Source organism: Alnus glutinosa, chromosome 1, assembly GCF_958979055.1.
Source record: "Alnus glutinosa chromosome 1, dhAlnGlut1.1, whole genome shotgun sequence".
Classification (NCBI taxonomy): Eukaryota; Viridiplantae; Streptophyta; class Magnoliopsida; order Fagales; family Betulaceae; genus Alnus; species Alnus glutinosa.
In genome coordinates, this window is record NC_084886.1 from 242,839 (window position 1) to 268,076 (window position 25,238).

General features: G+C 36.2%; 4 protein-coding genes across 4 annotated transcripts; all 4 read right to left on the minus strand.

The window, feature by feature from the left end:
- Positions 1-1,016: 1,016 nt before the first annotated feature.
- Positions 1,017-7,651, minus strand: LOC133863510 (DNA replication licensing factor MCM2). Its single transcript, XM_062299478.1, has 18 exons — positions 7,392-7,651; positions 7,101-7,282; positions 6,304-6,482; positions 5,994-6,183; positions 5,612-5,831; positions 5,265-5,472; positions 4,807-4,941; positions 4,517-4,708; positions 4,251-4,423; positions 3,977-4,165; positions 3,739-3,855; positions 3,315-3,399; positions 3,077-3,229; positions 2,841-2,966; positions 2,565-2,747; positions 1,756-1,917; positions 1,512-1,657; positions 1,017-1,337 (listed from the first exon to the last, which is right to left on the minus strand). Exons 1-17 carry the CDS (start codon positions 7,598-7,600, stop codon positions 1,541-1,543), a joined length of 2,820 nt encoding a protein of 939 aa, XP_062155462.1. The 5' UTR covers positions 7,601-7,651; the 3' UTR covers positions 1,017-1,337; positions 1,512-1,540.
- Positions 7,652-13,660: 6,009 nt separating this feature from the next.
- On the minus strand, positions 13,661-14,718 carry LOC133858632 (uncharacterized). Its single transcript, XM_062294107.1, has one exon. The coding sequence runs from the start codon at positions 14,531-14,533 to the stop codon at positions 13,958-13,960; it is 576 nt and encodes a 191-aa protein (XP_062150091.1). The 5' UTR covers positions 14,534-14,718; the 3' UTR covers positions 13,661-13,957.
- A 3,813-nt stretch (positions 14,719-18,531) lies between these two features.
- LOC133863517 (protein SRC2-like) lies at positions 18,532-20,266 on the minus strand. The gene has a single exon (XM_062299490.1). The coding sequence runs from the start codon at positions 19,654-19,656 to the stop codon at positions 18,763-18,765; it is 894 nt and encodes a 297-aa protein (XP_062155474.1). The 5' UTR covers positions 19,657-20,266; the 3' UTR covers positions 18,532-18,762.
- Positions 20,267-20,400: 134 nt separating this feature from the next.
- LOC133863524 (probable 3-beta-hydroxysteroid-Delta(8),Delta(7)-isomerase) lies at positions 20,401-22,759 on the minus strand. Its single transcript, XM_062299502.1, has 4 exons — positions 22,572-22,759; positions 21,467-21,613; positions 21,255-21,363; positions 20,401-20,841 (listed from the first exon to the last, which is right to left on the minus strand). The coding sequence occupies exons 1-4, from the start codon at positions 22,714-22,716 to the stop codon at positions 20,577-20,579; spliced, it is 666 nt and encodes a 221-aa protein (XP_062155486.1). The 5' UTR covers positions 22,717-22,759; the 3' UTR covers positions 20,401-20,576.
- Positions 22,760-25,238: the final 2,479 nt, after the last annotated feature.

Below are 25,238 nucleotides of genomic sequence, written 5' to 3' on the forward strand. Positions count from 1 at the left end.
AGAGAATGGGGGGAGATTGCAATACTTGTATATTTTGTTTAAATCTAGCATAAAGAAAATTGATAACACCTGGAAAAACAAATAAAGTATAAGCCAAGCCAAACCGACAAAATTTTCATTCAAATTAGGTGCGAGGAACTTCTTCAAATTCAATTTATAAAAATAACATGTAAAAAATACAATTTTTTTTTTTTTAAAAAAAAAAAAATAACAATAACAAAATTGGAAGAAAAAAAAATGATTAAAAAAAAGAAATACGTGTAATTTTTATAAATTCGATTGAAAAAAGTTTTCCTAAGATTTTAAGAAATCTTTATCCCAAGCCAAAACCAAGTAGGTGTGGACTGTACATATGTATAAATGTTAAGTATTGAAATGAATTTTTACATTTTCAGTGCTTAACAATGTTTGAGTAACTGAAATCTCGTGACCGACTGTTCGAAATATATATGTTTGATATACATGTAAGTGTACCAAAAAAAACTTTCTTACCGACAGTTTGGATTTGATTAAAATGTATTATTATCAAGTTTTTTTTTACTTGTACATGTAAAGCAGATAAATAGTACTATGCATAGTTTTAATAGTGTGAGTTGAGCCCTACTTTTTATTTAGTTCACAGTAATGAAAATATGTTGGAAATGATTGTCTTCAGGGCTTTTTAAGTCTAAATTATTACTAAAAACAAAAAATAGTTGAGCAAGTAAAAAGGACGGGACACCTTCCTATTTACTATTTAGGATGCACGATTGTCTCCAGATCTACTTCGATTGTCTACCATGGGCTTCAAACTTTATTGGGCCTTTGGGCCAATTTTGTTTTATATTGATTCCTTAGTGGGTGAGATTAAATTTTATAAATGATTTTATGGGCTTAAGTTGTAACTTGAGTTGTCATTCTAAGATATTTATATGCACTAATCACATTGTAAATTGTAACGGGTATAGTTCAGTGGTAAGAGTGTAATTCCTTCGATTAATATTTTAATAATTAAGAGGTCCCTTTAGTTTGATTGATTAATATTCCGATAATTAAAAAACTTTATTTCTTAGAAGGATTTAATCCTTTAAAAATAAAAAAAAAACAAAAAAAAAGGCATTCTTTCCTGCAACACTCCGTATCCCCATCAATGAGTGAACAACTCTCCAAGAAGAAAAACATGCTTTTCTTAATTATAACTACTACCCCACAATTTAAATCACGTTTAAAAAGAAAGCGTGTATCCAAAGGGCAGCCAGCAGGAAATTTCAGATCTGGAACTCAGCTGTTTAGTTCAAGCTGATAGCACAACCGGTATCTGATTGCTAAAAGTAGTTCTGCATCTACCAATAGTTATCCTGTTCAATAAAATGTATTGATACTGTCAGTTAATCATATCCAGATCCGAATGATGGGTCTTAGATACATTCGGGTTATAACCCAAGTCATTTAAATAATTAAAGCATTTTAATTAATTACAAGACATTGTTGTTTGAAAAGTATTTTCCAAGACTACTTATTGATGAACCTACCTATGTAGAACTCATGGAATATTTTGTTATCATCTTGCAAGGTGATGCCTAATCACTCCCCGGTCTTCATCCAACATGAAATTGGCTCTAGCAAAGTGGGGGCTAGTAAAGAATGGTCTTAGATCATAGATTTCATGTTCCTGTGCCTGCACGAAATGAAACCAAACCAAGATTTCAGTACAGTAAAGGGGCCATATAGCGAATTTATCTATTTAAAGTAATTAATGTTTTATGTTTCCATCACCCTGCTCTGCAAATCCTCTACTTTCACATCAATGTGGTTAAGCCCTAAAGTAGACCCAGAGACAATTTCTTCAAAGTGCAGCGCATTCTTGACAAGCTCACGAAGAAGATACAGGAGCAGTTCATTGTAATCCTTCTTGAAAGTCATGTACTTTCTGAAGCTCTGCAAGAACATATCAAATCCTTGTCAACAACCAGAACACTTTCATTTGAATGGGTGGAAGAACACGACACTTACGAAGTTAATAAAGGGACAGCATCGGGCATTAATTGCATAATACTCACAAAGAAAAATAGTATATCATGGTTTAAAAATGTAAACAGCAAGCAGCAGTAATAGCTTGAAAGGATGTCCAAACTGGTTCAGGTCTATGGAACTAGCAGACTAAAGAGCATCTGAATTCAGCCATGAACAACAGCTTACTTGTTAACAGTAATTGATACTTATGCAAAATTAAAAGCAGGTCAAGTTTGAAGACCAGTAAAAAGTGTTTGCAAGCAACAGTGGACCAGTGTTGTACTAGAAAATCCCAAATACGAGTATTCCTGATGAAACCCAGCATAATGTCAATCTCTATACAAAAATGTCAGTAAACACTTGTATGCATGTGTTCCATGAATGTAATGACAAGAATGCTATGAAAAAGTAAACAAATTGTATAGCCAATAGTAACGTGGCAGAAAGAGTTTGTGCTGTAATATGAAATATCGATATAGGTAAAAGTAGCATCTAGAAGAATGTGTGCAGAAGACACCAGAGTGGAAAACGGTTACCAGAGAATACATGAGGCAGAGGATCTCTTTCAATACCTTTTGCAGAGCTTTCTGCACCCCAAACTTTTGGGTTGAAATGAACGAATCAAGCAAGACACGAATCGCCATGTCTACATCTTCTTGTGTGACATGCTGTCTAAGGTGCATTCTGGCATGTGCTTCAGACATCCGTATCATTGATTCTATGTGCCTCACTGCTATAGGCACACCTTGTCCATGCTAGATGTGCACATTCAAAGAGAGGGACATATCATGAAATCATCAACACTCAAGAACCCGTTATCAAATATATGTGATAACAGAAAACCTTACCGAAGATTCTCTTCGCAGTTCAGCATAAACATGTGTGAGCTTATCCATATCAGCATCATGCAACCTTGGGAATACATACAACTTGGCATAAGTTATGTACTTCTTTAGCAGATCTTGAGGAAGTATCTGAAAAAAGGAAATGATAGAATCTCAAGGATTAAGAAGCAGGAGACCAAGTTGGGTCAAATCTAGAAGCAACTAGGAGGGAGAAACCAAGTATATCTGGAGTATCAAACCTCAGGATCAACTGGCCTGGCAGAAGCTTGATTATCTTCATCGGATTCGCCCACAGACTTATCATCTATGTTAGCACCCTTGGGTTGTGACTTAAAATGGCTATCAACTACAAACTTTGCAAGCATCTCATCAATGACAGGGTCAACAATATCCTGCAAGTTATCAATGCCTTTACTGTTAACATCATGTAGTAAGTGTTAAAAATGTAATAAAAGATTTAGTTTGCAGAATTATAACCTTTACAACACAGAGGATATCGAAACGAGAAACAATGGGATCCGTCAACTCAACATTCTGTGAAAATGTTTTAGAGGAATCATATCTGGAAAAGAGGCATACAAGTTAAATTGTGGCTTAAATCAGAAATAAAAAGTTTGAAATGCAAGACAGTTAATCAAACTTGTCTGGGTGGTAACAACAAAAGGTTAAGAAAATAAGGGAGTGGGGTTGGAAAGGGAGAGAACTGGTAGATGGCCTTCACTATCTGAAATATGCTCAACAAAAAATAATCGACACATCAGGCATTCTAAATTTTTCTGCACCTTTGTGTCCATCTTGATAAGATTCTCATGTATGATCTATTTTGCCAAACCATAGTGATCAGTGCAACTTCCCCAATATTAACACCATCCACCTCATACAAATTTATCCATTTTCATACCTTCCTCCAACAGGATTTGCTGCAGCAATCACAGAGCATCGTGCCTGGAGAGAAGTGACAATTCCGGCCTTTGATATGCTAATACTCTGCTGCTCCATGGCCTCATGAATACTCACCCTGATCATGGATATAAATTTTTAATACTCTAATGAGAATCAAGTTTTGCTTTTTGGGGAAGGGGAGGAGGGTCCAAATTATATAATTCAGAAAGTTACACATATACAAGCATTTTCCTCACCTGTCCTGATCATTCATCTTGTCAAATTCATCAATAAGGCAAATTCCTCTATCAGCAAGAACAAGGGCCCCTCCTTCAAGGGTCCACTCCCTTGTCACTGGGTCCTTGTGGACTGCTGCCGTGAGCCCCACAGCAGAAGCTCCTTTACCAGTGGTATACACAGCCCTCTGCCCAGTCTTTTCAACATACCTATTAAAGAATTCTTGAGAAGTTAAATGCATGATCACTACAAAGGCGATTAAGTTTCTTTGACATAGATCAAAGTTGTTCTCACTTGAGAAATTGCGACTTGGCTGTGCCTGGATCACCTAGGAGCAGTACATTTATGTCCCCTCGCAATCGGTGTTTCCCCTCAACATTTTTCTCTTGGCCTCCAAACATAGCAAGAGCTATTGCAGTTTTTATATCTTCATGGCCATAGATTGACGGGGCAATGGACTTGACAATCTGAAAATATTGTTTATAGCATCCTTAGTATGGTATTTAATGACATGATGAAACAGAAATAGTTGACAAAGAGATAGTGCAGTAGAAAAAAACCCTTTCTCCTATTCTGGAGTCTTTGGCCAGCTTTTCTATCTCTTCTTTATCTTCCTGAGTAAGTTTGTAAGCAGAAAAGAGATCTTGCTTCTTTGTGACATAGTTTGCTTCGACCACAGTGGCAAATACAGGAAACCCATTCTTAGTATTCAAAGATAAATCAAAATTATTTGTGTAAATGCCAGTGACCTCCTGCAATTAACCGCATGGAACATTAAACTGAAAATGAGAAAGTGCTCAATAACACAGGTAACAAGTACAAACAAGCCATTCCAAGAAGAGGATTATACAATTTCTTCCCCAGGACGGGCACAATCAATCAGGTCATTCAACAGTATCACTTCCTTGTATCTAGGAAGCCGGCCTGCAGGCACAATTCCAGGGCTCTCTTGGAGCGTAAGCTTTTGGTAATTCCTGTATATTGTCTGCAGCAAGTCAAAAAAAGATAAATGAATGAGTTCCATGTTATTTTTAACTGAGGTTTTATCTCACTGCTGACAAATGTCATGAAAGAAGCAAATTTAAATCTCAATTTTCTTTTTTCTTTTTTCTTTGGGATCCAAGGAAACAAAAACTTCAGCTCAGTATTTTACATCTATTTAGCTTAGTTGCCTTGCACTTTCTTATAAATACCAATCATATCTTTGACAAAAGATACAAAGTAATATTTTCTTTTCTTCTCCTTGGATTTTCAGCATAAAAAGAAAAAAGAAAATACCAGATGCAAATAAAGATCTAGAAAACTCACCTGCTCAATATTGACAGTGAACGGTCCTTTTGATTGGCATTCTGGGCAAGAACCAACCTTCACCTCTGAATATGAATTCTGAAAGAATGGCCCCAAAGTTGTCCCACATTTGTTGCAATCATACTTTACCTGTTGCAATTGAGGGAACACCCCAGAGCGACGGGTCACAACTCCCCCGATGCGAATCATGGTATTCAAATGGATTTGCCTGCAAATCAGCAAACAAGGGTAAAGTTGAAATTAAACTTTTGTCAGTGAAAAGAAACAGAAAAGTTGAAGTGGAGATCTTTAGAAATAGAAGAAAAATATCTAATGTAGCCATAAGCAATGAATTTTTCAATCATTACCTAATATTACGAATCTGATCGTAAACAGGTAAGTTGGTAATGCGGACATAGATCTTTTGATGGATATTTTTGTAGTTTGGATGTAAATCAAAGACAACACCCTTGGCAACATCTTCCATGACTTCTAGGACAGATTGAGGGGCATCAGCCAGCCAGATGGCAATATTGGGATGGATGTAGATGAACTGTTTGTAATCAATCTCCAAGCTACACTTATTAGCTGCAAAAGCAACAGTGACTCAGTTCAAATAATACACAAAACAGGATGTGAGCTTGGTGAGTGTAAGAATTATGTAACTTACCCAACATGTGGAATGAGACTCAACCTTTCACATTCACACAAGTTCACTAGGTGGAAGCTAAACATAGGAAGATATTTTACCTGATACCATCTCATTTATTAGCCGTACATATTCGCAGTTGCCACGATCATTCTTTGGATTCACATATGTGAGTAGAAAATCCTTGAACTTCTTCCCTATAAATCGGCGCACTTCATCCCTAGTAACCCACTCTCTCAGCGTTCCCTGGACGCGATACATCTCAAATTCACCTTCATCATCATCTTCATCCTACATGTAAACACCATTGGCAATAAGAAAATGACAGTGATAGTGTCTACCACAGTTTCAGGGAAATGGGAATCATTGCTTTGAGGATGCTAATGGAATAAACTTAAGAGAGGCCAAAACCTCATCTGGATCATCATCGGTCTGATCAGTCATGGGCACATCCTCTCTCGAGTGTCCCCGCTGTGACCTTCCTGGTGAGCTTTGCATTCCATCAGTGTCATCGTGGCTTCTTGGCCCAGCAGGAGGCCTGAAATCAGCTCTCGCCCTCTTGGACGGCCTGTAGTTGTCATCGTCTGTGTCTGTAACCAAATTGTAAAGGTCGAGATTATAAAATGAAGAATTCAGCAGCGACGAGTGTTTTAACTTAATTTTCACAAGGAAAAACCCCTGAGACATGCACTGCATTTCCATGGATTTCTTTTTTTGGATGAATAAGATTTTCATTCCAACACAAAGCATTTCAAAGTTACACTCCAGCAAGATAGAGACCAAGTTGGATCACAGTTGCTTAGCAACAAAACAATCTACAGAAGAAGAAAAATTGGATTTCAATCTACAAGTTACGCATGTGCATGGATTTCATTGTTCATTCTTTAAAAAAAATACTGTTATAATTTGGTAGTAGTAATTATTATATATGATATCATTGATATGGTTATGGTTATGGTCCATCAAAATTTGATTTGAACAGTAAGAAGTACTGAAATAAGAACCAGAGCTAAAGCATACAAGAATGAAAAGTTTGACATGTGTTGAGCACACTAAGCACCAATGCCCAGCTCTCAAGTCAGGGAATGAGCATAAATACATGGTTTCTTGTGCATCTAGATGGGTTGGAGGTTATTAGTCCATAAATCTGATTTTGCAAGCAAAATAATATGGCAGAATCGAGGTCATGAAAAATAGAAAGAAATAACCTTGATCATGGAGAAGCTGAGGAAGCTTGCGGTTGGTGTTGACGCGGCCGTCGCGAACCTCAAGCTCCAATTCAGCAGCCCTTCGATCCTGCAAGATCTGATCCAAATCCCTCTCGTCCTCCAGAGAGTCATCCAGCCCCACTGACTCGTACTGGTCCTGCTCATTCATCCCCCGATAGTCGCTGCATTTCAATTTTTTTTTTTTTTTAATTTCCAAAAAAAATCACAAATTAATTGAAATGAAAACAGAGAGGAAATCGAGGGAAAATGAAAATGAAAGATGAGACTTACTCCAAGAAAGCGTCGTGGAAAAGATCCTCTCCGTCTTCCTCCTCATCGACCTCTTCGGGCTCGTCGCGGATGATCTCGGGATCGACGGCGGCCTCGTCGTCATCGTCTGTGAAATTCTCAGAGGTGCGGCTGGTGAAAGGAAGCTGATCGCTGTTGAACCCTGCGGAGGTCGGCGACTCCGGTGACGAAGGCCCTTCTTCTCCTGCCATTTTTCTCTCTGCGGATTGTTTGTTTGGCTGACCGCCTTTTCTTGTGGCCTATCCAGCACCTTAGGGCACCCAATAGGCAGGCAGGCCGACCCGCTAGTCCGATCCGACCGTTCATTTTGGCGGGAGGTTTTGGCGCCAGTTTTGTGTCCCTTTACCTATGTGGCCTACCCCGACTAATGATAGGTGTCGATTCTTTTTTTTTTTTTTTTTTAAATGGATAATTGCACCGTTGATCCATGTGGTATGTCATAATTATTTTTTACTCCATATAGTTTAAAAAGTTCATGGGAAGTTCTCGTGATATGCAATAATTACAAATCGATCCCTGGTGTCAAATTCTGTTAAAATTTTTAACAGATTTCGTCAAATGCCACATTAGCGACACGTGTCTATCTTAATAAAAAAATATAAATTTTTTAAAAAATAAAATAAAATTCAAAAAAAAAAAAAAAGCTGAAGGCTGGCCCTGCTACCCTTTCAGTTTTTTTTTTCAGTTTTTTTTTTTTTGAATTTTTTTTTTTTTGAATTTTTTTTTTTTTTTTAAAAAAAATAAGTTTATTTATTTATTTTTTAATAAATTTATATTTTTTTTTATTAAAATGGACACGTGTCGCTAACGTATCATTTGACGGAATCTGTTAAAAAATTTAACAGAATTTGACGCTAGGGATCGATTTGTAATTATTGCATACCACGAGGACCTCCCATGAACTTTTTAAACCATAGAGAATGAAAAATAATTATAACATACCACAGGTACAATTATCCCTTCTTTAAAAGACGATATTATTTTGTCATAACCACATAAAGGATTGCCACGGCTAGTATTGATCTAAATTTCAACTATTGGAAAAATTATCGCCTTGTTTGGTTACGAACAAAACAGAACACGATAGTGCTATGTGTTATTTTTATTTTTATTTTATATTTTTTAATAATAATTCACGTTAAAATATATATATATATATATATATATATATATATATATATATATATATATATATATATATATATTTTTTATTTTATTTTTACTTTTTATATCACATCAATAATTTTTTATTATTATTCAAATAAAAAAATTTACTACAATATAAAATCTTTTCACTTTTTTCTACAAATTCTTTTTTCTTTATATCACATAATCACTTTTTACTACTTATAAAATTAACAACTCACTACTCTGTTATGTACAAACATTTGCCAAACAAGGCCTATAATGCAAGGTTTCGTAAATTATTATTATTTTTTTTAAATGTTTTCATTGAAATCATGTTTTAGCAAAATAATCACTTTTCGGCATTTGGATCGTATAAAAAAAATTTAACAACAACGACAAATGTGGTGGCAACTCCCACGAATCCAACGGCCGCTGCAACTTTGACAGCGAGCAAGAGAGAGTGTGTACGAGAATAAGGTCAAGTGCTAAGGGTCTAAAATAAGAATATCAAATTCGAAAAATAATTTACAAAAATTAAAATATATATATATATATATATATATATATATATATATATATATATATATATATATATATATATATATATATATATATATAGAAAATGCCGCTTGAATGAAGTTTTTCTTATCAATTGAAAATATTTTTTATTTGACTAAAAATTTTTGTCCTACTAAATACGAAAAAATAAAAAATAAAAAATATTTACGTCAAAACTAGTAGGACCTTAAATTTAGCTTAAGTGCTATAATTTTTTTTTACAGCACATGAGCTAAATCCTTCATTGTATATTAATTCCTTGCTAGCAGCCAGGTTCTTCTTTCCCTTTCTAAATTGAATCCTTTCATGTCATAATACACTCTTCCTATCACCAAAATTATTATCAGGTTTCTTAAATTTCAACATTTTCTTATACAACTTTCGTTTCCAACACCCGCTTAATACCTTAATTTAAAATCTTTGAAGCTACTGTCGATCTCTTGCTTCTCAAACTCTATAACAACAAGAAAGTCTTTTCAATTTCAATCCATTGCATCAATTTCGACTGAACACGAAGAAAAACAATTTTTGTTAATTAGTTTGGATTTGTTGACATAAGTGACTCAATGACAGCGGACAACGTTTATTTTTTTTTATTTTTTGAAATGGACAACGTTAATTAATGTCGACTGAAATTACGTACTTTCATTTAGATTTGGAATTGCCCCTCCTACCGTCCTACCAATAAAGACTGTAGGAGGTTACAGAGATTCTTAAGATTAAGATCCTCCAGCAAAACTCAGCAACTTAATTTCTTCTTCCAGCAAGTTGGATAAATTGTTAAGAACTTTTGGTGGGGTTTCCCTCTCAAAAAAACTCTGAACTTGTCTCTCGAATCCTGGGACTCTATTTGTCTCCCGAAGGCATTGGGAGGGTTAGGGTTTAGAAGGATGAAGAATGTTAATTTGTCCCTCATGGCTAAGTTGGGTTGGAAGCTCCACAAGTCCATGGGTAGCTCAATTGCGAGGTAAGTATCTCAGAACTTGACTCCTTCGTCTAATGGGAGTTTTTGATTCCCATTTGGCTTTCAACCTCATTAGTAGCTTTAGACCGCCACAGACTAACATTTATGTTTTCCCTAGCGTTTGGAAACTCTTGTGGAAACTCAATCTTAATGAGAGGCTTAAATTCGATCTTCTTATGGAAAATATATAGCTCGGGACATTGTTCCCACCAAAGCTCATTTGAATGTTTTATTTTCTATTTCTCCTATGGAGCTGCTATGTCTACTTTAATTTGTAAGATGGGCTTGGCAAATGTGAGAGAGAGGTTGGATCGGGGTGGCAAATGTGGATTGGACATTGATTTTTCCAAATGCATCTGTATTTCATGTTCCAGTGACTACTTCGGACCATAACCCCATCTTAATATATATGTACCAATGGGGGACCATATACACTGCCAAAGCCTTTTAGTTTTGAGGCATTTTGGATAAGGGAGAAGACGAGTGCCCATATAGTCGCACTCGTTTGGAGGAATTGATTGGGCCAGAGGTTTCCAGAATGACTCTCTTTCACATCTCTTTTTTAGTTGTATCTTTGCTAAAATTGTTTGGAGGAATTCTCTTTGGCCGGTTGACTCTTTAGCTTGGTCTCATCTCAGTATGGTGAATTTGATCAAATGCATTCTCAACCCTTCTTTCTCTCTTGGTTTGCCACCCAAGGATACTCACTTGTTTCAGATTTTTGCAGCAGTTTTTTGTGATTTGTTCTGGTTCAGCAAGAATAAGGTTGCCCATGATGGTGTCATTCCTAATGTTTTGGTTCTTGCTGAATCTATCAAAAAGATTGATTTGGAACATATTGATGCTTGGGAATCTTTTATCCAGATTGTGATAGAGAAATGGTCTCCTCCGGAGAAGTGCTCCTTTAAAATCAACTTTGACACAGCAATTAGGGAGCACTCTTTCTCTTCTTAAGCAGCAGTCTGTCGTGACTCTAATGGGATTATTGTCAAAGTTGTCTCTTAGATCAACCGTCTTGTGATCCTTTGTTTGGAGAAGCTCTAGCAGCTTCTCTAGCTATCTCTTTCGAGCTTAAGAACTTCATTATGGAAGGTGACTCTCTTGTGGTTGTCATGGCTCTTCAACATCATAGCATAATGCAAAATTGGAAGATTGCTAACCGAATAAATGATTCCATCTCTATTATCCATCTTCCTCTTCTTGGGAGGCATGGAAGATTAATAGAAGTGCAAACTTCTGCACCCACCATGTGGCTTATTGAGCTGCAGCTAAAGTTTACTCTGGCTGCATTCCCACTTATTTTTATTCTTCTCTTTTCTTTCCCATTTGTAGTGGTAAAGATCCACCCCCTAGTTTTTTTCTTTTGTTGTTTTTTGTTGAATTTTCTTACAAAAAAAAAAAAAAAATGGGTTAAATACAATTCACCCCTCCCCCAAAGTTGTCAATCATTTTCAATTTGGTTACAAAAGTTTAAAAATTTGCAATGTACCTCCCAAATTTTCAAAAATTTTCAATTCAGACATTCCGTCTGGTTTGACGGTCAAACCAAACAGACTTTTGACCACTCAAAAATGAAATTGTTAAACCCTTATGGGGACACATAATAGGAAGCCCTACAAAGTTTTTAAAACTTTCAATTCACCTCCTAAAGGGCAAAATGACTTCGTTTTGGAGTGAAGGTAAAACAGACAAATTTGCATAAAAAAAGTCACGTAACATGCACATTGTCAAAATTTCGTCTGGTTTCAAAACAGACAGAATGCCTGAATTGAAAGTTTTTGAAACTTTGGGGGGTTACATTACAAATTTTTAAACTCTGATAGCCAAATTGAAAAATGACTGACAACTTCGGGGGGGGGGGGGGGGGGGGTAAATTGTATTTAACCCTAAAAAAATAAAGACACATCATATTATTATAATAATACTCCATTTGTTTTGGCATAAAATACTTTAAAAAAAAATATTTTTTGTATTTTTCGGTATTTGATGCATTAAAAAATAATGGTCAACGGAAATCATTTTCAGTTTGACCGTAAAAGCCTCTTTAATTTTTAGAAAACAATTTCAAAAATAAATATGATTTTTTTTTTGCTTTTGCTTTTTTCAAAAAAAATAAATATATTTTTTATTTAACTTTTTATAAAAAAATCATATTTTATGCAACTTTTTATAATTTTATCTTACAAAGTAAAACCTCGAAATTCACACATCAAATAAGAATTGAATTCTGATTTCAAAAATCGAACACCAAAACGGACTATTACGGTTTTAAAAACTGTAAATCGTTTTTTAGATATATACTCTTCATTATTGCAGACACGTTTGTGGGAATCCGCCATCGTTGGGTATTGGAGTTTGCTGGTAGTCCAATCTACTGCCAAATGACCTCGAATTTTGGTATCTGATCGCCAAAATCTGACACTGGTTTGTCGGAATCCAGCGACGTCCGGCACTGTGTTTGGATTTCGGCGACAAGATTCTGCCTAAATTGGTTGGAGTCTAGCTAATATGGCCGAAAGCCAGCTAATATGGCCAGAAGCCAACCCATATTCCAACCAAACTAGCCATTGCCGTTGGAATTTGACATTCATCGCTAAAATCCAGTGAAAGTGACCGCAATCATGCCAGCCAGTAATGGAATCTCATCACCGGTGATTTTTTCGTACAAGCCAAATGCCATAAAATATTTTTAGGAAAATCATTTTTTTTTCTTGAAAAATGATTTTATTGAAAATATTTTACGACAAAAAATATTTTACGTCAAAACAAACGGAGCATAAGTATCGGAGAAAGTGATCCAGGCATAAAAGTAGCAGCATGGGGGAGGGGGGTTCAAGACTTCAAGTGTGTATTTAGAGAATTGTGGAAATTGTGTATATTTTTATTTTATAATTATTTTATAATACTATTGTGGTAATTCAAACCAACTTTTAAATTAATTCTTATTTAAAAAAAAAACCTTAAAAATTGATTGAAACTGACACATCAATAAGATAATAATTGTGTAATAAAAATGCATGTGATTTATAGTATTAGTTGTAGAAATAACACTTATAAAGGTAGAATTTGTAAATGAATTTTTAGCCCTAAAAACTTCGGCTCTTGAAATTTGGAATATTTTCCCATGATTCACCCCTTAAGGGTTTGGCATGACTCATTTAAATAAGTGGGTAATGCGACACAATTCTTTTTTATAAACAAATTGTGTTAGGTTGACCGATCCGAATAACACATTTTTGTTGGATTGACACAGTACACTCTGTTTAAAGGAAACCTTTTTGACTGTTTAAGATGTTTTTTTTTTTTAAAAAAAAAAATGTAAAATGAATAAAAAAAATTGATTTTATAAACGAGTCACCCGTGAGTCAAACAGGTTGACCAGAATGTGACCCAGACCCGATTATGTTAAATCTTAACCCGTTCAGTTCATATTTGAATTTGTGTTGGAGTAACGAATTCTACTAAAAATTGTGAATCCTAAATAAAACAAGCAGTTGTAGCTGGTGGGTGAATTTTATTGGGCATCAAAATTATACAATAGTGTTACAGCCTTATATGCAAAAATACAGATAAGTTGATGAAAGATATAGTAGAAAATATAAATAATAAGCATACAGCTTTATTGGCCCAAATTAATAACAATGCTAAGAGAAGAGAGGCAATGGGCAGGATGGAAGTAACAGAAGAAGTCAGCCCAGAGATCGTTATTTGTTTCCATTTCTTTTCCGGAGGATCAGATGTTGTTTCATCTATCAAGCAGCTTGGAACAGATCATCTCGATCATAAAATAGAGAAGATCGATCCTAGCTTGTCGCAAACAGATATGCATGCGTAATGCGTTGATCGGTTGAAGGGTAAACAAATTAAAAGAAGCTCCATGATCACTCACTATTATTGATTAAAGACTTCTCTCCATCATCTCTTGGTACCTCTTGAATGATTGCAGCTTTTGCATTCGCATCTGTTTATGGAACCTCATTATAAACAAGTCTGCAACCTGATCAATCTCATCTTCCAGGCTGAAATTCTCCCCTTCTTCCTTGGAATTCCGCACCAGATCAATGATTGACCCATCCTGATCCTCAAACTCGAAATCCTCTTCATCAAATAGCGAGTGCCTGAGATCAGGGTACTTATCATCATCATCTTCTTCATCCGCCTCCACCTTTTCCACCAACTGGGTAAGAGTAGTGGAGCTGGAATGCGACTCATTTGCCATGGCATGGTAGAGAACTATGGCATTGGTCTCGTCAGCTGCCTCGGCTTGGCTTTCCTTGTCATGCTGTCCAAGAAGTGTATGGATCTTGTGGGAGAGTGAGTGCAGTAGAACCTTCTTGTTCTTCAAGAAGGAGAACATTATAAGGCGAGCTTTGGCTGCGCTGGTTTTGTTCTTGATGGCCATTGACTTGGCTTTAGCAATAGAAATCAACGTAGAGAGAATCTGTTTGATGACAAGGGAAGCCTTGTTCTTCATTTTCTAAGCTTAAATTTTTCGAAGAAACCTTACCCACGAAAGGAAGAAAGAAAGAGAAACAAGAGATCGAAGAAAATTAACCGTGTGAAACAAAATTAATGGAGGATATATATGCAAATAAAGCTCAAGCTTCTGAGTGTTAGCTAGAGAGAGAGAGAGAGAGAGAGCGTTGTAATTTGTAAAACTAAAGCAGCGACGTTAGCATGAATGAAGGAAAAGCGAAGAGTTCGATGGGTTTATATAGAAAGGAGAAAGCAATCTCCTATCTGAGGGTATAGGCCGGTAGATAATCGACACGACATACCCGTCTTTTTCGTGGAAGCCTGGGCTTCAATTTGGGGTGCACGTACGTACAGTAGATATTTATATATATATATATATATATATATTAAACGCACGACGATGATATTGTGAATGATGCGATGCAGGTGATGATAAAAAAGAAAAAAGATTCTTCTCTGCTGTGGCATTTGTTTTAATTTTCATATTTAAAACCGAATAAAGGAGTTTAAAGAGACTTTATACGACGGTGAAAGTTAAAGTCTTAGTCGGCATTGAAAAGTGATGGAAAAAGCATGCATGTGAGGATTCCTATTTCCTATATAACTAATTTCCTCGTAGCGTGGGTTTGTGCATGTAATCGATAAAGACGATAGGCAGCGCTAGCTACTGCCATATTTCCATTTGGTATTAATTCTGAAGAGGAAACAAATATTTTGTAGTGCTATTGGAACCTTGGTAGATGGTTCTAAAATTAAAATGGCCTAAACTGAAAAGAAGCACTCAACTTAATTCCCAATGAACGTGCTCCCCGGCCGGCCAGTTTAGACAGACCACAGAAAGAAAATGTGTTAATTAAGGGGAATTAAGAACCTATAGATATGATGCATGCATGGTTTTACCTAGCTTTCACGGCATATGGAGCGAATAGAGAATATTTAGGCACGACTTTTCTTTTCTTTTCTTTTTTAAAGGAAAAGATCGAGTAAACCATATAGACTTTTTAGTTGTCGGTACTGATCATGACTCACAGAATTAAGCAAGCTAGATGGCCAGCTTTAATGTTCACTTAAAAATAACACAAGTTGGCCGCGCCGGGGATATATGTTTCTTAAATTAAAATTTTGTTGCAAAGCTCGATCTCTAGCTAGTACTGAATTAATGTACATTTGTTTACAATTCTTGTACATACTTTTTATTAACATGCATTTTCAATATCGATCATATTTAGTTGTTACATTTATTAACTTCACTCCTAAAATCAATAACACGCATGAAAGGTTTGTAAAGAAAAATAAGTGACAATATTTGCAGTCAAGGTAAGCGGACAAGTTTTTTTTTTTTTTTTTTTTTTTTTCGATTCTTGGCACTAAAAGCGAAATCTTATGCAAGAGATAATATTGAAAGGCTTTTTATTGGCTAAATAAACAATTGACGATTTATGAAAATACATAAAAAGTACTACGTACTTTATATTTGGGGAAATATCAAAATAATCCACTGTGGTTTGGTTTTTTTTTTATCAATTAGTTCTATGGGTTTTTAATTTTTTCAACTAAACTTACGAGATTTCAGGTATCAATATTAATAGGTCATGTCCCAAAGGGGTAGCTCAATCGACTGAAGACCACGCCTCATAAAGCGGAGGTCACTAGTTCGAATTCTCCTTCCCCCTCTTGTGTAGACATGTCAAATAAAAATTAAAAATATATTAATAGGTCATTCCACCCATATTTATCTATAAAATTTTATCTTTTAACCATGAAGAATAAATATTAAAAAAAAAATGACAAATAAAGTTTTTTTTGGGTCATTATGAAATTACAAATTTAACCTAAAAAATTATACAAAAATAAAAAGAAAACAGATAAAAGAAAATGCATGGTGTTGGGTGGTTCAACCATGCATCCCCGGCCTCTAGCTAATTAAGGGGAGTGGCTGAACCACGTACCGCATGGCATTGCGGATGGTTTGGCCACCCCCGCCCTCATTAGACAAATTTGGAGATGATTCGGCCACTATTTCTAGTTAGCTTGGGGTGGTTAGCCACCCAACGCCATCCTTTTATGTTTTTTAAAAAAATTATTAATATTATCATGGTCAAGTCCAAAAAATTGTCAAGATTTCTACAAAGAGAGCTATTTGTTACGCAAGCATGACACAAAGAGCTATTTGTCTCTTTTGAAACCTTAAGAGAATTATTTGTCACAACCTCAAACCGCAATGAATAATTTAAAAATATTTCAAAAACTAATTAAAAAAGAAAAGAGAAGAAAAGAAAAAGACGCTGAAGGGACAGAGATGCAAAAATAATTTCGAAAAACTCTTTGTGAATGGCTGGCCCTATTGGACTCCCACCATATCATAACTTAAGACCTTAACCATTAAGCCCGGCTTTGTTTCTAGTTTAAATTTGAAAATAAAATTCTCAAGGCATATTTGTTTCAAATAATGATCTAGGAACTACTATTTTAATCTGGGCCCAATCTAATGGACTCACATACTTTGAAGCCTCTAACAGTGAACCCAACTAAAGCCCAATGTTTTTTAAAGTATGGGTGCTACACGGCCAACTCCCTGTGATAGGAGCCGCCTCTCTCGAGATGAGGGGCGACCACCCCTTCTTTGTGAAGAGACAGGGGAGGGAAGGCCACCATTTTTTTCTTTTTCTTTTTTCTTTTTTCTTTTTTTTTTAAACAAAAAAAAAAACTTAATTTGAATGTAGAGTTGTAATTTTACAAGGATTTTGTCATAAAACTGATGAAATTTGAATGAAATTAGACGAAATTATGGGTTTGATAAAAAAAAAGTCTACCACAAAGAGTTATAAGATAACTTTTGTACCTTAGTAATCGATTTGACATAAGCCTAATAAATCTCACGATCAATTTAGGAATTTGTCCTAATTCATCTACACTAAACACGTGAGGGTTATATGAATATAAATAGGCTCTATTGTTTGACATATTAAAAACAAGAAAAGAAAAAAATCACATATTTTAAAATAACTTAGAATTAGGAATGAGGCTTTTAAAATAATATAACAAGGGATAATAAATAAATAGATACAAAGAATTACGTAGTTCGATTTATGATTTATGTTTTAAAGATTGCATATTGCTCTTTATTTTTTCTTTGAGTGAGGTTCACAATATAATAAGTAAATGGACAGTAATAAAACAAAAAAGAGATGAATTTTTGTGATACTTCTCGTACGGACTCCACAAAAGTGAAGTCCCAAATTCCCTTCCTGTATGTTGTTGGGATTATTTATTTTTCTTTTGTTCTCCCTCCCCCCTAGGTGGGGGTGGAGAATTGAACATTTCCACGGTCTTCTGGTCTTTGGAAAAAGACAGTCAATTAAGTTGATTGATTAAGAGTCTCTCCAATAAATGACTAAATGAGAGTAGGTGCCAACTGCCATAATTCTAAGAACCAAAAACACTGGCATGTGATTATGACACTGACAGCTCTAGATTCACGCGGCACTACTTTTCATTAGGAAACTTCTTTGAATTTTTCACCCAAAATTTAGTTGAAATAGTGAATGAAGAAAACAAATTAGTAAGCCCAACTTTTGGACTGGGTAGTCTGGGTTCTAGAATATGCTTGGAATCTTAAATGCCTGTTTCCATTTCAAAGGAAAAATATTATACACCACAATCTACTATTCAACAACGTATTAAAATAATTAAAGTGAGATAAAAAAAAAAAAAAATGTGGTTGAGGTTACAAATAAGGTTGGTACAGCTACAGTGCCGGATTTGGCACGACATTGGATTATGCTTGAATGGGTAAGGCAAAACTGGAGAAGATGCTCGTTTTCTTTTAGAGGTGATGAAAGGTGATCAACAGAGGTGGTTAATTGCAGTCGGCCGGCCAAACAAATCTTTTTATGCCCACATTAAAAGCTTCCTTAATATTATTCTCAATGACACACCGGGGCTGTTCTTTAAAGTAGAATATATTGGAGTCAAACAAGTCAAGAACACAATCCGTACCCACGAAAAAAGGAAACTAGATTCATAGGAGGCTGGCTAGTATGACAGTTGTATCATTAGAGACAGGATCGGAGGGATACATGGATCATATCATCAAAATAAAAACAGGGCATCTATATATCATCATCATACTTCCCTATTATACAAGTACAAGTCTACAAGGTCGTAGTCTCAACTGCCAAGCTCGGCTAGTCGGCCGGAAGACATCTCCTCCAGTTCCACCCACTATTACCATCTTGGGACATTGGATGCATCACCTTCAACCGTCCCCAGTTGACCCCCTCCAGCGTACCCGCACAAGCTAGGTGTAAGTGAGTAGCCATAACCCATCGACTCCTGCTTGTACCAATATATCCCCGGAATTTGTATCGACGGCACAGCTGCATGATGTGGATGATAAGACACCCCGGTAGGAGGCAAGTATGGCAGCAGGGATGGTGGGGTCGTACAGTCGGATCCTGGTACTGGTATCCAATGGTAACTCTTTGGAGAAGGGATGCTAATTCTGGGTGAAGGCGAGACCACATCATCCAGTGAAGGATAGCACATATCCCGCCGCCGATTTTCAACTTCCAGGCTTGGATAAACAACTTTCTCATTAGAAAACTCGATTCCACGTGAAGAGCCCACTTTTAGAGTCTCAGGAGTTTCGACCACCCCCTTCTTGGTTTTCCCGTTCTTCACCTTGCAAGAGAAATTCAAGACCCCATTAGGCTTACCGTCACGGCTTCGAACCTGGTAACTGACAAATCTCATAGCTCCGTTATTAAGCTCATCATCAATCAAGTCCTTGAATACTGGAACGTGGACTTCACCAATGGTGTTGTTACCGAAAACGATACCTTCGCTGCGAAGATCAAATCTCAGAAAAAGATGATCGCGGTCATCAGGAAGCAACAAGTCTTTAAGATCAAAGTGCATCTCGTGATTCCACTCAGGGTTCCTGTCTCCAATTCTGTCCACTGGCGTTTTTTGACGCTGCAGTTGTCGTTGCTCTTGCTTTTTCTTCGGTTCATCATTCACAAGGCGGACGACAGCGTAGACTGATAGCTTCTGGAAGAAATTGAAGCCCTTGAGATCTCTAGCCGAGATTACCTTCAACTCTAAAGAGCTAAAATCCATGATCTAGCTCTGTACTGTATTGATTCCTTCTCCTGACGAGGAGTCTACCCCTTGCACAAAGCTGAAGGTATTAGATACCAAAAAACAAACAAAAAAGGCCTAAATAGCTTAAGAACCCAAACGAATGGGGTCAGGAATATGAAGTGGGGCACACGTAAAATGGGTTGGCCAATATGCACCGTTGACTACTACTTCAGTACCTGCTCCCTTGAGCATTCACACTGGTCTCTTAAAAGGCCAACATGGCGAAGTTTCTTGGGTTATCCTAGAACTTCTAGGGATGGGTAAAGCCAATTCAATGGATTTCATCAGAATAACAATAATCTGTAGGGATAGTGGCCGTTCCAGAAAGAGATCCAGAGACAACATAGTAAGTAAAAGTCTGGGATATATGGACTGATCTTCTAGACATGGTTAGTTGTACAAGCGCTTGTAGGGCAGAATACACATGTTCGACTATCCGATTAGATAAAAAGAAGCTTTGCTTACATGTCTAAAACATCAGGAAGCATTATAATGCAAAATACAATCATCCACGGTTTTTTGCACAGTTATTCAAGGTCGAGATGCAGAAAAATGGGCCTCATAAGGACTCTACTTTTGAACTTCAAACACAATAAACCTTGTGTTTCCAAGAAATTTAAAAATTACAGGCTCATGCGTGCCATTGGGAACATCAAACATACACAAGCCCAGATGCATCCACTTTGCCACAATCAATAAGATAAGTCGTAACTTGAAATATTGATAATGTAACAGCATGATATTCAACTAAACCAATCGTAGCAAAATCCTTGAGTCAATATTTCCGAATCACCATGAAAAGTGCATCAATTGGGAAATTATTATCCAAAAGAAATAACTTGCAATAATCTAAATCCTGTAACCACAAAAATCTTGAATACTGCAAGAAGTCGACCTCAGCGAACTTTTGCCTTTTTCTGGCCTTGGACCTGGAATGCTGCACAGATCTTCTTCCAACAACGGATGGCAATGAGTGTGGGTATCACAACCCAGGAGGCATTCATGGCAATATAGTATACGTAGTAGTAGTATGAGCTTGCAGCGAAGTTATCACCTTCCAAGTAAGAAGTGATGAAATATACAGCAGTTCCATAGAGCTGGCCCAGAGAAATGGCAAACTGAAGTATGTAGCTATATGACTTTCCCGTAGCTATTGCAAACCTGCCAGTTGTCAGCAAAGATGGCAGAGGAAAAATGTTGAGTGCAAGGGAATGGAAATTTTGCATATAAAATCTAAATACAGATAGGCAGAGAAAGAGCAAGACCAAAAAGGCATTTCTTCCACATTCATTAATTCATTCATTTTGTTAAGGTTATATAGACATACTCTATCTTCTACTGAGCCAGTAAAATAAAAAAATAAGGCAAAAAGAAAAAAGTTAAATCTGGGAATCTGGGAAGAGGGATAGCACCTAATCCCCAAATATACCAATAATGGGAAGCTCTCAAGATGAACAATGGGCTTTTGTATGCGGATGGAAACCATCATGTAAAAAATCTAATTCCAGAATCCAGACAGGGTTGAAAAGATTGAATCTTTTCTTTTTTGCAGCATGATATACATTTGATCTTACACTGCTAAAAGGCTAGCTGGACCCTCTAAAACTGCAGTTAGTCCTTCAACCGCAACAACTCCTGCATCCCTCGCCGCATATCTGGAATCACCTTTGCTGTATTCTTTCCCTGGAAGTTTTAATTGAGGTTTGTCATCAACAAGAGACCCAACAAATCCAAAGGAATCCCAACTGCTGCCAATGCGTTTAGAGTTAAACAAAAAAAGACTTACAAACTTCCGCCAGGTAAAAACCAGTTTTATCCTTATAAAATTCTGGAGAGAAAGCAAAATAACCCTCGAGAACCATGTGGGTGAGGCCTGTGAAAGCCCACCAGCACATGAGCCATCTGTCAGTCTGGGACTTTTTGGGTGATCTCCCTGGTTTAAGAAAAAAGGCATTTGAATTCAATTAGGGACCCCAAGGCAATTAAAATCTCTCAAGATGCAAGTTATTTACATATGAATTAGAAAATAAAATAACCGATACATGCACCACAACGAAATTAAATTATCAAGAACATTCATGAAAAGTAAAAACAAATACATGAGTAAATCTCAACCAATAGCTCTTTCCTTTGCTAGATTAAACTGTTAAGGAACATTAACCAGATGCATTCAGACAGCAGCAGCAGTTCAGACAAACATCACAACCGTGTAGCTCATACTCATCAAGATAAGGCAGTGAGTTTAAATGACAGTGTTGCAGAGCAAAACAGAGAACAATATACGAATGATCATTTAGCAATTCAAACTTAAACTTAAGTCTCATCCTATCACACGACAAACATAACTGCCCATAGATTAGCTTTAGCTTAGAATTATTTCCGTTTCTGAAGATGTACATGTTTTGAATTTTGAATTCTGCAGTAACTGTGTGTAACTAAAACCCTCGATAAATGTAAAGGTGATATATATGGTGAAAGACAAATCACGTTTTGGTTGTGTTGGCCAAAACTGTTTTCATCATTTCTTTAATTCCGTAGCCCATGAAGAAATGAAGAAAAGAAACGAAGTTGAAAACTCTAGTTACTCAGCTGGTGGTGAAAGCATGTTCTACATAAGGTGTTTGATTCACAAATTTGAGGTCTTGAAGCTGATAATTCTCGCATGTAGCATTACAAACGCTCTGCTCATTGTTACGATTTTAGTCGAGAGTTAAACCCACTCGAATAAACAAATTGGAAATTGGAACACCATAATAGATCGCAGAAGTGGGTCTAAAATAAAAAGAAATGAGTGGAAAGGGAGGGAAAGACGTTGAATTGGTAAAAATAAAACTAGAAATAAATAGAAGAAGGTGATGGATGAGCAAGCAGAGTAGTAAAAAGAAGCAAACCAGAGAGGAGCCAGACGAGGGAGACGACGAGCAGGGAAGAGACGCCATAGACGAGGAGAATGGCGGCCTGTGAGAGGAAACATGGCACGAAACCTGGCAGCTTTAGATCTGTGGGTACGTAGGGATGTTCGCCCGATGCCTCCATTTTCGCCTTCCGCTCACCAAAGTCGAACTTCAAACTCCGTCCCAACTGTAGGGTTGGTTATTTAATCTAACCATTGTTATAGTGGGCCGGGCATGATGCAAAGTTCCAGATTTAGATTGAGCCAAATGGGCCTCCACGATGTTGCCAAATGCCAACTGCCAAGAGAGAATATAAAAATCGCACGGACCCAGTGACCAGAATATAAAAATCGCACGGACCCAGTGACCAAAAAATGTTCATACATGACAAGCCATTACAAAAATGGATTTTGTTTTTAGTTGAAGTGGGACAGGGTAAATCACACGGACAAGCCCATAAAATCTCCACAAATTATCTTAGGAAGAGGCCCATAACGAGAGGGTAAAAAAAAGAAGACCCCCCCCCCCCCCCCCCACAAACACAATTTTTTTTTTTTTTTTTCCTTATAAATAGACTCCCAAACATTTAGTCCCTAATAATTTTTGCACAACATACCTTTGTGAAAGTATGCATAAATTATCCTTGGCCAATATAACTATGTCTTTTTGTCATATTTGATACCTTCGTGGCATAATTGATGTCTTTGTGACATAAATTATGTGTGTTTGGAACATAAATTGTTATTTAGCTTAAATTTACAATTCGTATAACCCCGTTATCTATGCTAGTTATTGGACATTCACTCATTCTTGGGTTTTTTTTTTTAAGAAAAAAAATATAAGAATTAGCAAATGGTCCCTCGAGTTGAGATACTTGTTGTTGAGTGAATCTTTGAATTAGATGTTTCAGTAATTATGTTGTTGAATTAGTTATTTTGTGTTGATGGAAAATGAGACTTGGAGTTTGTAGTCTCTAAGTATTATTAGACATAGATTATGCTGTTAGGGGAATATATCTTAGAGACGAATTGAGATTTTTTGATTTATAGTGTTTAGTAATTAGCGAGTACTTTAATGAGAAATTGTTTGTTTAATTATGTTATTAAGCTATGTTAGATTATTTATAGAGCTCTAATTGACGTTTTAAAAGTAATTTGGTGGCACAAAAAGTGATTTTAAGACGAAATAGTATTGTAAGAAAAAGCTTCGAATATGGTTAATATCAGTTTTTAGCAGGCACATGTCCTCACCAGGGCTTGGGTCGTGACATTAGTCATTAAGCTTCTAAATTTGGCAATTTGGTTTTTAGGTTTTACCATATATAGTTTCGCTCTCTTTATTAACTTATCATCCAATTAGTCAAATTATTAATCATAGAAAATCATCGTCTCATAGAGTAATTGAAATATTGATGGCTCAAAGAAAAGAAAATAAATAAATAAATGTAATAAGATATGACTTTGAGATGATAGTAAAAAAACTTAATATAACTTAAAAGTCATAAACTTACGAAATTCAAAACGACATCGTTTTAATTATATATATATATAAGAAATGTGAATGCGATTATTAACCGCGTCTGCACACTTAAAACCGTTATTTGCATCCGTATATGTGGACAAGGGGTTTTGATGACTTGCAGCCGCATATGCAGTTATATAAAAGATGGACTACATATGTATAAAAGATGTACATGCAACATGTTTCATACGAGAAAAAAAAAAAGAAGAAGAAGAAGGTGAATAGATGAAAGAATATCATTTTTCTTTTGTTGAATTGTCTGATAATACAAGAAAAATGCCTATTTATGAGGAATATAAATCTGAAGACAATGCGATATAACTGTAATATTATTTGATAAGAAAAAGAAAAGCAGAGAAGAAAAAGAAAAAATGGTATCATATTATTGTAATGGAGTAATTTGTTTTGTAATGACATGAAATTGCACGTAATCCTTGCGAAGCCCTGACAAATAGAGACTAGTCCGACTTTTTCCTCCGGAAAAACAAGTGGTTTGACTCGTTTTTATGATAAATCTTTCGACACGACCGTCCAGATTTTGTTCGCTGTCAGCCTTTGTTCTTGTTGGTTCATTCACCAGCGACGTTGAACTTCCACGCTAGGACTGTGGTCTGCACGCGTTGAGGGTTTGGTTTGCACGTGAGGGCCACGATCACCTCTCTGACCGGCGGGATGGTGTTTTCGGGAAGGAATGCTGATTGGCTGCAGCAGGGGTGGCCTGGTGTGTCACGCGCCGGTGTTGGGGTTGCTCTTCACTGCCGGCTTAGCGTTTTGTTGTTTGTCTATTTTGTATATTCTTACTTTCTTTCACAGTTTACTATTGTAATGGGCTGAAAATTACTTGAGCATTTAGGTGGCTTGAAAGCTAGACAAGGCTTTCTCATTTTTAGATGGGTGGTACTTTATTGTTTAGAGAGGGCTATATTTTTGTTCATACAATTTTAGCTTATTGCTTTGGTAACCTAACTTGGAGTTTAGAGATTCTTTATCTCTATTTCTTACCTTTAAGCTATGAGTTTGTGCTGTAGATGTTGGGACTGGATTATTTGCCTTCGGGCTCGGCTTTTATTGAATAAATGTCCCTGTTAAAAAAAAAAAGACGGAGGAATAGGTGTAACGTGTGATTGTCGTAACCAAAGATTC